At 46.3% G+C, this 15422-nt stretch overlaps 1 protein-coding gene across 2 annotated transcripts in view; it reads left to right on the top strand.

Moving 5' to 3' along the window:
* SLCO4A1 (solute carrier organic anion transporter family member 4A1) overlaps positions 1-15422 on the top strand; it is a 45781-nt gene that overhangs the window by 19469 nt on the left and 10890 nt on the right. Inside the window, exons 3-6 of one of the 2 annotated variants that reach the window (XM_044986583.1) lie at positions 3173-4110; positions 5908-5998; positions 8780-8901; positions 10043-10154. In XM_044986583.1, the coding sequence (XP_044842518.1) occupies positions 3324-4110; positions 5908-5998; positions 8780-8901; positions 10043-10154 (1112 nt within the window). In that variant the 5' untranslated portion in view covers positions 3173-3323. Of the gene's footprint in view, positions 1-3172; positions 4111-4271; positions 5595-5907; positions 5999-8779; positions 8902-10042; positions 10155-15422 lie in introns of those variants that run through there. The other variant, XM_044986584.1, reaches the window with a different exon arrangement.

Here is a 15422-nt window from a genome sequence, read left to right as displayed (position 1 = left end):
CAGGGCCTGAAATAAAATTGATCCAAGTGTGGAAAGTTCTCGTGATAGTTACAACCTGTTATTAAACAACATCCAAGAATGAGCACATGGGACCTTTTACAATGTGAAATTCATGGTTTCCACGTAGCAATTGTTAAAAATTTCTTAATACAGAGCAGGGTTTTGCTGAGGTCACATCTGCGTTGATTACCAGGATAAGCTGTTCCTCTGTTGCTTTATGGTCACTGCAGTGATCAGCTATTCAAATGATATGTCCTCTTCCGCTTCAGACTCACTTCTTCGAAAAGGACTTTCCTCCACTGCCACACCTCTGCACCTCTCCCCAGAGATGGTTAAAGAGTGACTGTCTTTACACATTAAAACAAGTACAAATGGTGGAAATGATCAGATGCGTGCTGACTGTGACCTTGCAATCCCTCTGCCTTTGCTGCGTCACTGGTCTTTTCCTGTACATTATCTATCAAGGGTAAGCAACTTGGGCCAGATGCTGATTTCACTTACCCCAGTTGTAAACTTAGGGCTTGTCTACACAAGGGACACTGAGGAAAATTCATCTGAGTTAACTAAATATATGGCTTTAAAGTGGATTAGTAAAATTGCCTGAAACCTCTGTTCAAACTAAACTGAAGTAAGGCCACTGTAATTCTGAATGAACCCACACAGAGGTTTAATGCAGTTTAACTAATCCACTTTAAAGTCACACCTCTAGTTATTTCAGATTAATTTTCCCGAGTGTCCCCAAGTGGACAAGTCCTTAAAGTAATTCCACTGCAGCCAATGGAATTAATTCAGATTTGCACTGAGTAGAATCCTGTCCTATGATTCGGAGCCACTGCAGAGGTGCCCCAATGAGATACACCACTGGCCCGGAAACCATATTTGTCCTCAATAGAGATGGGCACTAGGCCTGAGGAAACCTAACCCTAACCCTCTATTACTGGACTGCCACCCTTCCCAGGGGCCCAAATAGGAACCACTATTGTTTTACCTTAAATTGCAACCATAGGCTGCTCAAGACAATCTGGTGCCCATAGGGAAAACTTCAGTGTGCTGCACCCCCGTCATGGTCCCTTGCTCTCCCGCTCGGGAGGGAGCCCACTCAGTCCGGTCCTGTCTGGCCAGGACCAGAGTCCGCAGGACAGCCAAGAGCCCACAATAGGGCTGGGCAATCAATAGTCACAGTCAGGCTTTAGCCTGGGTTTGGGCGGCGTCACCTGTCAGCCTTTAAACAGAGTCCATAACTGAGCTGGGGGCCTGAGCTTGAGGAGGCTCAGGCAGCCAGCAGCAGAACAGTGTATCAGGGCTGGCGTTAGCCTGGGCGGCGCTCAGGCAGCCAGCAAAGCAAACAGTCCACAGGTGCTGGTAAGGGAGGCTCCTTCAGGGCTAGAGCTTCCCTGCACAGTGTAGGGAGTCAGCCACCCCATGGTGGAGTGGCAGGGGGACGCGGGCCCACCCTACTCCACCGCGTCCCAGCCCGGGGCCCTGCCAGGGGCAGGATTAGCTGCACCTGCTTCGGTGGGGATCTAGCCACAACACGCCGACTGAGCCACGCCGGGCTCTGCAGCCGGCTGCTCCGTGGCTGCCCCGGGCCATTTCCTGCCTCCCCAGGGTTCGGTACCTGTGACCTCCAGGCCTCTTCTGGCTCCTTCAGGGACACGGCGGCAGGCACTCCGGGCCAGTCCTCCTCAGTGTCTGGGGATCGGGAACAGGCAGGCATAGGCTCCCCTCTGGGATGCTGCAGAACAAGCAGAGCGTCCTTTGCCTCCGCAGGCTCTGCCCCAACTGTGCTGCAAGGCCTGCCTTTTATACTTCCAGCCACGCCCTTGTACTTCCGGCAAGGGGGGTGGGGTGATCTAGGCTCCGCCCTCCAAGGGAAATGTAATGGTCCCTTGCTCTCCCATTCGGAGGGAGGCCACTCGGCCTCACTACACCCCCCTTCATAGGCCTATGGCAGCATATTTGGCCCCGCCGCCCGTCCATCATGATGGAGAAGTGGCCAGGTCAAATGTGAGAGAGTGGCATTGCGACCTGGTGCATGGGGTCACAGTGCCACTCAAATCTGCCGCCCTAAGCAGCTGCCTAGTTTGGCTATAGCTAGAGCGTCTCCCTGATTGCAACTGCTTAAGCCACTGTACTGAGGATATCTGCTATTGTCCCCTTTCTGCCAGTTCTAGTGTGATACCTGTTCACTTCAGCTATGTGTCTTAGTCATTAGTGGGACACCTGGGCTAGTGCTTCTATGGCCTAGCAACAGAGACCTGTGGACTCTGGTCCTGGCCAGACAGGACCAGACTGAGTGGCCTCCTTCGCAGTGGGAGGGCGAGGGACCATTACAAGGGGGGCAGCACACTTGCCTCTAAGTCATGGTACACCTGGTGCACTGCCTTAGAGGTCTGGCATACCACAGCACTGAGCAGCTGTAATACTTGCACCTTGGTGAGGGGAGCTGGATTGTTATGGCTGGTCCACCTGTCAGGTCTTGCATCATAATAAACATTATTTATTATCTCTATTATTGCAGTGCCTAGGGACTCTACGATAGGATCTGGGCTCTATTGTGGTCAGTCCTGTACAGATGAGTAACAAGGAGGACAGTCTCTGACCCAAGGAGCACGCTACCTACATGGCAGACAGGACAAAACAGGTGGACAAAACAGACAAATAGGCTGGGCATGGTCTGAGTTTGGTTCTGTACATTGCAGCATCTGTGCTGAACATTTTCAGAATGACTAGCAGCTGCATTCTGCCCTCAGATTCCATGGAAGTTGCACATGTGTATCTGAGAAAAGAATTTGTCCCAATATTTCTTGGCACGAGACACACTGAGATACACTTTCAGCATAAACTGTTGTAGTAATAAGGGAAAAGGGAGACATTGCTGCTGAATGAATGTAGAATCCCCTTGCTTTTGTAAGAGTGTTATGTTGCCCGTGACTATCATTTAATGTACAGTGGGTTTTCTTACTCCTTTTTCAAGGTGACTCTGCACATTTCAGTCCATTGGCAGGATTAGGCTTTGGGTAAATCTGAAGTTCTCACTGCAGCTTGAGTGTTTTGCTAAACTTGGAGGGAGAATTGGTTCAGAAATGAAGGTTTGGTACAGAAATCAGTGAGAACAGTGAACTGCTTGACATGTCATGTTTACTAACTTCTTCTGATGTTCTTGTCACAGAATGAAGTGGTCCAGAACCTGACATTCACCCTCTGCCTGCTTACAACTGACCATAAATTGCAACACACGGGGAGCCAAATCGTCACTGCATCGTGTAAAAGATCCTCAGCCAGAAACAGCCAAACAAGCCTTTGGTTGCCCATTGATAGAAATGTCTTATAATTCGACAGGAGAAAATGAATTCAATTCCCCCCAGAATTTAACTGTACCCAGCGCATCCAGTCCAGTCGAGAACAGCTTAAAGGAGCCTTGTAACACACCACTGAGCAATGATACTTTATATTCCAGCACAAACAGCCCTTCAGATTCTTGTGTGAAACCTCTCTGCAATGCAGCATCCGAAAAGAAAAGCAACAAAGGAGTTAAATATGTCTCCTCCGAAGGAGACAAACTCGAGTGTGGGTGGGGGGCTTTCACGCCTGCTTGTTTACAGTTCTTCAACACACCTAAGGGGGTTTTGTTATTCCTCTGTGTGGCTTCTTTTTTGCAAGGGATGATAGTGAATGGCTTCATTAATACAGTCATCACCTCAATAGAACGGCGCTTTGACCTGCACAGCTACCAGAGCGGACTGATTGCAAGCTCTTATGACATAGCAGCATGTGTCTGCTTGACGTTTGTCAGTTACTTTGGGGGCAATGGGCATAAACCACGGTGGCTGGGATGGGGAGTGCTCATCATGGGAGTTGGGTCCATTGTCTTTGCATTGCCCCACTTCACCACTAGCCAGTCTGAAGTACGCTTCTCCGAAGAGACCGGCATATGCACTTCCCACCAGAGCATGCCATGTGCGGAAAGCATCTCGATCCTCTCAAACTACAGATTTGTCTTCATGCTCGGGCAGTTCCTGCATGGTATTGGAGCGACACCACTCTACACTCTTGGAGTGACCTATTTAGATGAAAATGTCAAGTCTAACTATTCCCCTGTGTATATCGGTAAGTCAAGTAGCCTACTGAGGAAGAGCCTTCTCTTCTCTTCAGTCATGTTGGCTGAAGAGAAATCAAATGCATCTGTGCTGGCCCAGAATGTAAAGTGCTGGAGAAGCTCGCCAAGGGTAATCCAAGTAATTTGTTCCAAATATCAGAAGAGATGAAAATAGGAGAGAGGAAGCAACAGGCTGGAAGATTTTGAGTTTTCCCTTTTACAGGCAAGAAGAATGTTGTGAGTTGCCTGAATATTACAGCAACTAGATGCATTACTTTAAATCTCCAGGTTCATCCTCCCCCATATATAAAGTCTGACCTCAGCTTCTACACTTAGAACACAATCCACTGGTTCTTTGTCCTTCCCCAAAGCATGCTGTCCTGAAGATCAAATTTCTCCTTTTAGTGCTACAGCATGAGAAGGGCATTGATAATAATAAAGATCCTCTTCTATGCATGGCTAATCATATGGGAATGGCAAAAGACCTCTAATATAAATTGGCCTGATAGAGAACATGTTCACTAAGGGCCTAATCTGGAGTCAATTGAAAGACTCCAGTTGACTTCAGTTGGCTTTGGATAGACCTATGGGCCTGAGCTGTAATACCAGAGGGCTGTGGAGATAGAGGAAGAAACCACAAGGGTCTGTTCAGGTCCATGGTCCATGTCACTATTCTGATGGCAGTGATGGTTAGAGCAAAACATAGGCTCCAATCCTGCCATCACTACCATGCACGTTGCTTCCCACAGTCAGTAGTGAGACGACAGGAGTATTCCCAGCATTATGCCCGGTAGTCCATGCTAACAGGATCAAGCCCTTGACTGGTAAATAATAAAAATGTTGACTCCAAATTACATAGTAGTTTTTCTGCTGAAACCAATTTCGACTCCCCTCTTACAAACACATGCACGTGCATTGCCTCCAAGGGTACTTGGACTAGTCCCAAATACATGATTGTCCATCTGCCTATGTCCCAACCATGGGAGGAATAAATGGAAAAGGTGTGACTTGGACTGTACGCCCATGCAAGTCCGTACGAATCCAGGTCCGCGTGCCTGCTTACCCCTTTGCTGGAGCATGTGGGGAGGGAGGGTCATAGTTCATCCCTCTGCTTACGGAGACAGTGTGGGGAGCGTCATGATTTGCTGCTAGTAAAGACGTGCAGGAAATTACTGTCTTCTCTGAGTGAAAGAAGCAGGGGGTGGATCCTGCTATTCTTTTTACCACCCAGAGAGCTTGTATTTAATAACAACCAATATATTTTCATCTAAATGTTACCTGGCACCGCTGTGAGAACCTGCTCTAAACTACAGCCAGCCAGGCTCTTCTGCCCCCTACAGTCCAGAATCCCGCCTTGCAAAATGAAGGAGGATCTTTGCTGGCTGCAGTCCATAGCCTCCACAGCACTGACCGTTACCCCACAGCGGAAGGGAGCTGAGACACCAGAGCTGTGTGTGTGAGTCCAGAGCTGTAACTACCCATTTTAGCGCCCAGGGTGAGCAAGCATATTTGCTGCCATTTTTTTCAGCATTTGTCCGGTCCATTTTCCTGCCCCTGCGGTTTTGCGCCCGGGGCAGCTGTCCCGCTCACCTCACCCTGGTTACGGCCCTGTGTGAGGCACACTTCCTTCCAGAGCTGCACTTAAGATCATGGCACTTTCATGCCACTCCTTTGCCCAGGACAGTGCCTACCGTCACCCTAGGATTTTTTGCACCGTTTCATTTGAGGGCTAGCTTAAAGAAAGAGCAGAGTCAGGGCTTTCAGTAAACTGCAAAGGATTCTGTAACACTGATTGTTTTCTTTTTCAGCTATTTTCTACACTGCTGCAATCCTTGGGCCCGCAGCAGGTTATCTGGTAGGAGGAATGTTTCTAAATATTTATACTGAAATAGGCAAACAGTAAGTTGGTAAAAATAATCTTGTTCCTTTTCCTTTACGCTGTGCAGTTCCTTTAAAAAAAATGAAATGAAACCTTTAGCAACTTAAATGGAAAACTACCCATTGCCTTCAAAGGGGTTTTGTCCAGCAGTGAATTTGTAAGTGGGCTGTGTGTGGATATGGTTGAAGCCAGAAAGATGGGTTTTCATTAATGGAAAAGAATTCCTCACAAGCCTTATATTTCTAAATCCATCATCTTTGTGGTTTGTCATGTGCTGCAGCTGAGCTGTGGTGAGCAAGAGGATTTCTTGAATAAGTTCCCCTGTGTATGCAGCATGTCACCTTTTCCAGTATGCCTCACAATGATTCTGCAGTGCCACCTCGTCACTCTTTGGTTTACTCTGTGTGTGTGTTGGGGGGGTCTTTTTCATTTACAGCAAATGAATGATCGTTGCAAAAGTGTTTTATGAGCAAGCCTGGCCTGTCATTTTGATGTGACGCTTGGTAGATTAGTGGACAGAATCATTTTGTTTTGTTGTTTCTTTCGGCAACGAGCCTTGTAGCAAAAGATTGATCTGCTATTGAACGCAGGCCTGGGTGACAAAAATAGAAATGAAAATGGAACCCGGAACTGATGAGTGCAGAGATAAATACAGTGTTAAACAACTCGTGTTTTCAGGCTCATTGTCATGAATGATCTGTTATAGTCGCCAATCGGGCTGTGGGTCTGAAAGGAAGAATGGTCCAGTGGTTAGGTGCTGGCCTAGAACTTGGGAAACCTGGATTCAATTGTCTGCTCTGCCATGGCCTTCCTGTGTCAGCTTGGGCAAATCACTTAGTCTCTCTGTGCCTCAGTTTCCCACCCGTGGAATGAAGATGATAGTACTCCCCTATCTGACCGGGGTGTGGTCAGGATAAAGACATTAAGGATTATAAAGTTCTGAGATTAGGGTGACCAGATGTCCTGATATTATCAGGACCATCCCAATATTAGGGGCTTTGTCTTACATAGGAAACTATTCCCCCCCACACACCAAAGTGTCCTGATTTTTCACACTTGCTATCTGGTCACCCTAGCTGAGGTACTACAGTAGCAGGGGCCATATTAGTACCACTGACAAATTGTGTTGGCCAAGATGGTGGGGTGGCTTACAGTAGCAAGCTCACATTTGAGCATTAGCATAGGTAGCCAGGTGTAAAAATATTTTGTTTATTCATTCAGAAACCTGCTTGTATGCACAAATCATAGGGGCACCACATTAGAGACCTGATTGCAATGGTTTCAGCACCTCCGTCTCCCAGTTTTGCATGCAAAAGAAGCAGCCAGATTTTCAGCAGAGCTTAGCTCCCATTTCGGCACCTAAATGAAACAGGCAGATTTTCAGAAGTGCTCCCAGCAGCTCTTGTTGCCAAAGTGGGACCTGTAGAGTGCTGGGCACGTTTGGAATTCAGCTCGTTTTGCTCAGCTGCCGAGACAAGAGCTGGGCTCTCTTGCAAATCTTGCCTCAAATGCTGAGCACTTTTGAGTTTGTCTGATGTTATATTCTCAGCTAAGTTTCATGCTGTTTCCACACACATTGATCAGATTTCAGCTCTTTGGTTACATACAGAAAGGGGTGGAAAATGCTGGAGTACTTCACTTCCCCTTTGATTCCATCACGAAAGCCAAGCGCTAAATTTACTCTGCTGCTTTCTCATGTGATAAGACACACCGTTGGCAAACCGCAGAGGTGTTTGGAACATCTGAGCTTGGAGCAGCTTTGAAGCGGCAGCCCCAGGGGTTGTGTCACTGATGGAACTCACCTGTGCCAGCCTTTGAATTTGCCTTTAGTTCAGAAGGATTATTTGTGCAGTTTATTTGCAAATAAAGAGCCCTTTGGCAGAGCTTCCATTGCACAGTTAGATGAGGGTTCTGAATACTCAGGCGTGTTCAGCCTTTTGTTATGATTGACTTACAGGAGAATGCCACGGGCTGACAGTACTTTTCACACTGCTGTTGAGCACTGACTCCAGGCTGGGAACACCCAGCCACATGTTGTTCTTCTTGCCACAGTCCTTACTCAGCCATACAGGGGAATATGGGGGCTAGAGCCCTGTAATTCCCCTGCTTAGCCTTGGCCAGATTGTTATTGCAGCCATGTGAGGGACAGCAGGGGCTACTCAGCTGATATTCCACTGCTGGGAGTGGGAGGAGCCCTAGTTCTGTCCCCTCTTCCCCCCCAGTAGCTGTTTGGGCACGTGGAGGAGAGAAAGCTGTTCTGGGAAAAGGGGGGAAATATTGTACCCCAAGTTCCCCAGAGAAAGGAAAGCAGGGTGGAGCTGTGACTCTCTGGGTCTCAGTTCATTCTCTGGGTTTGCCCCTGGGACAGCACAGCCCCTTAGCCAAGGCAGGCTGTAACGTTAACATTTAGCCCATAGTGATGGTTTAATAGTAAAGATAAGTCTCCTCTAGTTCCTTACAGCACAGAGCCCCCTTGGACAGTGGTTTTATTTTTCAGTAAGAAGTAAAATCCAAGGACTAAAATCTGCTCTCAGATGCACCAGTAGAAATCTTGCTATCTCCATTGCCGCCAGGGGAATTATTTCAGATTTATACTCGTGTCAGGAAGAGCAGAATTTGGCTCCAAGTTTTCATTTTGTCATGTGCACAAAATATACTTGGGGGCAGATTGCCCTCCACCTTGCACCATTTTTTCTTTGCTGACTTCACCTGCTCCTCCTGATCCATGCCAGTTTTAGGGTGAAACCTCTAATGTTCTATCCCAGTGAGGTAACTGCCTTCCTCCCTTTGTTCTTTTACAGAATTGATCTAACCCCAGATAATACTCTCTGGGTTGGGGCCTGGTGGATAGGATTCCTGGGTGCTGGAGCTGCTGCCCTTCTCACTGCCATTCCCATTCTGGGTTACCCTCGCCGGCTGCCAGGTATACGAAGAACGAAATCCTGAATAACTTCGGGTAGAACACTTGGGGATCTTCTTAATGGAGGATTGCTGCCGTGACTCATTAGCCTGTATTTCAGTGAAGCCATTGCCTGAGCCTTGCTGCTGCTGCTGTGATACAAACCTTGTTTCTCATTTCAGTGTCACAGATTTGATAAGTCTATGGATGAGGCCATGCAAACTGGCTGCTTTAGGCTGGAGCAGAAAGAACTTAGTCATTAGATGTTAATTACTCCAGTGGGGCAGAACACTATTTCTTTGTTTTGTTACTATTAGCCTGCTATTTATGCTGTCCTTTATGCCACTACCACTTGCATTCAGGCAGTTAGCCTCAGCTTGCATGCTATACAGCTCTGCCTATACACGGGGAAGGAACAGGATACAATTTCACCCATGTATTTTGTTCCCCATTAAGGTCTTTTGTTTGCTTCTCTGTCCTCCCCTCCATCTCTGTCTTTTGTCTTTTGTTCTCATTAGCTGAACACTTGAGATAATGTGACATTTTCTGTCTGTCCTGCAGATGTGCATAATACTTTGATTGTCATTAACTCCTACGGGCTGTCTCCTCCTGTTTTGAGATATGCCTGACTAAATGTTGCCCTTCTGGATGAATGCCAATAAATGAGGAAACAATAGGCTGGGGAAAAAAGCTCTTGTATTTTAAAGTGTAATTTATACATTGATTTCCCACCTTCCATTTCACAGCCACCTGTCTTCCCAGTGTTTCGTTGTCTTTCTCTGTTCCGCCCCTTTATGCTTCTTATGAACGAGTAGAGAGAGAGTGGGCATAAATGGGAGACAAAGGAATTGGAGAGAGGAATAAATTGGAGTCAAGCACCCAACTCCTATTAACTTTCAAAGAGAGTTAGGCACCTAGCTGCTCTTTGTTGGACTGGCTGGGAAGTGGTAAAACATTTGCACAGAAGTGTCCAATGGAAAAAATTTCGCAGGAAAAAAAATCCTCTTTTACGTGGAAACATTTTTGTTGAGCATTTTCTGACTAGCTGAGTCATATTAGCATCAGGTTTATACCATGGTGCTTTTTTCCCTCATGAATTTGTGACTTGTGTGGCACATAAACCCTCCTCTCATAGAGTCTCTATTTCCTACATCAATGTTTTCAGGATCCCAGCGTTACATCATCATGAGAGTCTCTGAGGCTCATCAGCTGAAAGATGGGAGCCAAGAGACGGCATCGGATCCCGACTTTGGGAAAACAGTTAAAGATCTTCCACGGTGAGTACCTTTGCGTGTGCATGACATCCATAGAGCTCTTACCAAAATTCCATCTGGCTTTCTACAGTAATAATTGAAATACTTTGCAATACCTGGGGCTTGATCCTGTAGGATGCTACTGAAATCAGTTTGAGTTGACGACACTCCACATCTTCCAAGATCAAGCCAATCATCCCCAAAGCACTTTACAAACATTAATACTCTACTGCTCCTGTACAGATAGGTATCATCAACCCCATTTTACAGATTCAGTGGTAGAGCCAGGAATAAATCTAGGAACTTTAGACACCAAATGCAGCTCCATAGTTGATATGGGGACAGTTTACGTTCATGGAACTGTTTGTGTTCAGCTTTTGAAATAAAACCCAGGCCAGTGCATAGAGCATCACAGTGTGTTACAGCAACTGATACCTGTTTTCATAAGCACAATTTTTTGCCCATCGAGACCCACGTACCATCCGGGATATGTGACATGGTGGGGTTTACGGCAGGTGGCTTAATACCAATCACCACTAGGCTAAATCAGTGTTTCTCAACGACCGGTACATGGACCGACACTGGTCCCTGAGATCTCCCTGACACAGTTTAGGAAGGCAGCAAGCTGGTCCCCGGAACCAAAAACTTTGAGAAACACTGATCTAAACTACATGTACATCATTTGAGTCTTCCCCTTAAATTGCTTATAAACTGCTCACTCTGCATCACTGCTCACTTGTTTATTGTCCAGTGTTTCCTCATCTTTGTCTTCGCTGAGCTTTTCTTATTTTCCTCTTATTTTAGTCCCATGTTGGCTTCCTCATATGTCCCTTTAATTTTCATCTTTGTTTCCTTTTCTTGCTCATAGCAAGTCTAATACAGTATCTCTGTTTAGAATCTATTTCCTGTTGTCCAGTGATGAGCTGCCAAAATCTTAACAACCGGTTCCCTATAAAAAGTTCTGATTTAAGGGGGGGGGCAAGCGGGGGAGGGGCCGGGGGAGAGATCCTCGTGGGGCCGGAGGCCCCTGCAGGGCCTGGGCCAATTGCCCCACTTGCCCCCTCCCCTCCCCTCTGGCCAGCCCTGGAGTTTGCAGCAGCCCCCCCACACACACACACACCTTGCTGGGCCATTCAGAAAGTGGCAGCAGGACGACTCCAGAGCTCAGCTGAGCTGCCCAGCTGGTGCCGGCGGCTGGCCACGCTGCAGCTGGGGGGAAGCGGGGGAAGGGCCGGGGGAGCCTCAGCCTCCCCAGCTGGGAATCCTGGGAGCAACAGGATGGTCCGGCCCACGGACCGGAGTTCTTTGCCCACCCTCTGGCCCTTTAACAACCGGTTCTCCACGGAGGTCTAATTTTAGCAACCGGTTCTTGAGAACCTGTGGGAACCTGCTCCAGCTCACCACTGCTGTTGTCCTAGTTTTATCTCAGTTTCCTTTCTGTTTTATTCCATTTCCTTTCTCCTATGCCAATCAGCTTCTTTGTGGTTTTCCTTCTGTTCTCTCCTTATGCAAAGTAGCTGTGGCAGAGTGCAGGACCAGGACCAGGACCGATCTTCAGCTCTCTGTGTAGGCACACACACAGGTTATGTCTATACTATGTCTATACTATGGCCTAGGTGGGTAATTCCCCTCCTTGCGTACACATACGCTTGCACTAGCTCTCATCAAGCTAGCGTGACTATAAAGAGCAGTGTGCGCAAGGTGGCATGGGTAGCAGCAGTGGAGGCAGGGCTGAGCTGTGCCTCATCTGCTACTTCCCATGTTACCGCAGCTACGCTGCTATTTATAGTCACAGAAGCTTGATGAGAGAATCACACCCCTAGCTCATAGTGTAAAGGTAGCCACACGCACAGGCCAAAATCCAATTTAATCGGTAATTGTTTTCTGGAAACGTAAAGCAGGAAATGTCAATGAACAATTGACCTAAATAAGATACAGGTAACATCTTACTACTGAATTTCTCTGTGCTGTTTTCAGTTAGAGGAAGTGTGGGAGACAGAAAGGGTCATGTAGTGAAGCTACATGATACCAAATGGCAATGTTTGGGAGTTACTGAATGATGCTATTGCACGTAATGTTTGGAGTTCTGTTTTAACTGAACGTAGTTGGATCTCGGAGAAATGCTCTGTGTTAGTTGTGATGCACTTTTTTTTGTAGAAGCTGAGTATAACACCAGCAACTATAGGTTTACTTCCTCAACCTCTCCAAGTATCATTCTTAGATACAACTACAGTTGACAGGTTATACCCTGTGATAAACTCAGGACAGACAGCTGCAAGGGAGGGGTAGGAGTCAGTCCCAGAGGGTTAAAAGGCCCCTCCTCCTTATCAACTGGGAGGCAACTACAGGTCAATCAGGTTCAGCTGAGAAAGGGTTACCAAGGTAGCAAATTAGAATCAGCTGAGGGGGAGCTACCTGAGGTTAATTAGGATCAGCTGATTCCAACTTGGGGCTGCCTGAGACCTTTTTAAACTCCTCGCTGGGAGGAAGGAGGGGAAGAGAGCAGAGAGAGAAGGAGCCCTGCTGCCAGGAGTGTTGGAGCAGCAAGACAGCGAGCCTCACCAGGAGGAGAGGCAGTACTCTCTCCCACAAGGGAGTAAAAATACTTTAAACAGGACTGGTTCAGAGACGGGGAGCAGACTTTCCCTGTGTCCTAAGGGGGACCGCATTACCCAAGCCTGTCTCACCAGGGCTAAAAGCAGCAGAGGCTGGGGAGACTGAGAAGGTGCCTTGCCACAACCCACACAATGCAAACAAAAATAATAGCTGCTGCAGAACCATAATCCTGTTGCTAAAGGTCATTTGTGAATTTTAAAATTGTTAACTGCCTCTGCACATGAAAAGGATTGAAACAGAGATGCACAGGTGAATTTACCTCATACAATAGCCAACTTTGATTGACTCTAAGCAACTATTCACACAGGGCAACACCAGAGCAGTTCACTGGGGTTAAGTATGTTTTGTGAAGAATATTGCATTGAACCGATTTCCACCTTGTTATTAAATGAAATACTTGACTCAGTGCCATTTTCGGAGGTCATGACTCGCCACACGGAAATTAAATTCAAAAACTGCATTTAAATAATGCTCAGGGAGCTGTATCTAAACTTCAGTGCTTCACACTCCGCAGGCCTCACCGAAACAAAACTCTGATTGACCTCAGGGGAGCTTTGCCTGAGTGAGGGCTGCAGGATCAGTTCATTGGCCTTGAACATTCCTTAATGTGCCTAGTCCCTGGAGAACACATGGCAAATAATTAGAGATGGGCAAACCAGGTCATATAAAGTAAGAGCCAGTCTAGACCTGAATGTATTTTTATGCATCTTAAAAAATGAGTCAGTTGTCCCTTTTATTAAAAAAAAACCCCAACTGTACATGCTTCTGTGTTTTCTGGTTTGGTTTGAGAGAAGAGAAAATGCCCTAAAGGGAAGTTGTTCTAGAGGAATGGATCACATCTGTAAATGAGGCTGCTTTGGATGAATGGGCTGATGTGTCAGTTACAAGGGCAAAAGGCAGCTTAATTTTATAGGAGCACCGTTCCAGTTTTATGTTAATTAGGGGTCGGACTCTGGCACATTTACTCATGTTCTATAGAGTGAGAGGGTTCCGTTGAGATATGTGGAATTACCTGTAGAATAAGGTACCACTCAGTGCGATCCAAGTAGCCCAGTGGTTCTCAAACTTTTGTACTGGTGACCCCTTTCACATAGAAATCCTCTGAGTGTGACCCCTCCTTAGAAATTTAAAAACACTTTTTATATATTTAACACTATGATAAATGCTGGAAGCAAAGCAGGGTTTGGGGTGGAGGCTGACAGCTCGTGACCCCACATATAAGAACCTTGTGACCCCTGCGGGGTCCTGACCCCTAGTTTGAGAACCCCTGAAGTAGCCTGATTCTGCTCCTGAGAAAGCATGTACTGCTTAAAACACGATACTATTCTCGCAGCCAGCAACAACCAGGAATTAAGCCAATATGATGAAACATTCGATCAGTGAATTGCGGCTTGATTCCTGTTTCAGAAAAGCTTGATAAAAGTTGTATTTTTTTTCTACTTCCCTCTGCAGATTTCTATCGCATATTCCACTTTGGTAGTGCACATGAAAAAGTCCACTGCTGTCAATCCAATAGACATTTAAACAGAATATACAAGAGACACGCTTGATAAATAGTTTGCTGGGGCTGATCAGAGAAGGGGAGTTTTATACAAAGTTGATAAACATCTGTTTTATGAGGATTGCTCATTGGTATATCAGGCATGCACAATGCACTGATCTCCAAAACAAAGAGCTGAGGTCAATATTACATTCCTGCCTTTTGGATTACCTGAGGGGAGGAAGTGTTGGTTTGCATCACAACTTTAACACTGTTTTAGCTTTGGAAAGGGAGGAAGTTCATTGAGTTTCATTTGGTGCTTTTTAACAATAACCCTTTCAAAAGATGAAAAAGTCCCCATGCACATTCACCAAAATGATGTAAACATAAGTGTAGAGTTTTTAAGTAGCATGTTATTGACTTACTAAAATGTAACTAGACTGTGAATGCTATGACAACCCATTGTCCCTATTCTGCACAGGTGAGTAGATCCTGCTGGTGGTCTCAGTGAAGTCAATAGGACTATTTGAATGAGTAAGGGCTACCCATATGGGAAAGGGTTGCAGGATCAGACTTTAATATATAGGAGGCCTTATTCCTGGGAAATGGTGAGTTTCCTCAGCTCCCAGTGAATTCAAGAGTTGAGGACATCCAGGACTTCTCAGGAGTTGTACAGCAGCTTCCCTGAATCCAAAGCCCATTGATATCAATGGAAAGATTCCCATTGATTTCAGTAACCTTTGTATTGGGCACTACCTCTCAGGATCAGTCCCTGCATGTGTTAGCAATAGAAGACGGGGTAGATCCTCCAATGGTGTCACTGGAGCTACCTTGATTTATAGCAGTTGAGGATCTGATGCATACACCTTCACTCTGCAGGCAAAAATGGCTCTCCTGTGATGGAATAACTACTGTCCTACTGCTCTATTTTCTCTTGAGCATAGAAGGTAGGAGCTGTCACACAACATACACAATCAGCCATACGTTTTCTAGTCAAGAGATTAGGCATTACGCTTCCAAATAAAATGCAGTCATGCAGATTAATTTCTTTCATGTTACAGTTAAGGGAAATAATTGGAGGGAAAAGAAAAGGTCATCCCTGGAAGAATATTCAAGGAATTAAACTGATTCTAACAGTTAGAGAGAATGGTTGCAATAGGGTCCTGTGAAATTACATTATAGGAATTTACCATTTT

The sequence above is a fragment of the Mauremys mutica genome, chromosome 13 (genome assembly GCF_020497125.1).
Source record: "Mauremys mutica isolate MM-2020 ecotype Southern chromosome 13, ASM2049712v1, whole genome shotgun sequence".
Taxonomy (NCBI): Eukaryota; Metazoa; Chordata; order Testudines; family Geoemydidae; genus Mauremys; species Mauremys mutica.
Note: the sequence above shows the minus strand (reverse complement) of the source record. Positions and strands in the feature narration are given on the sequence as shown.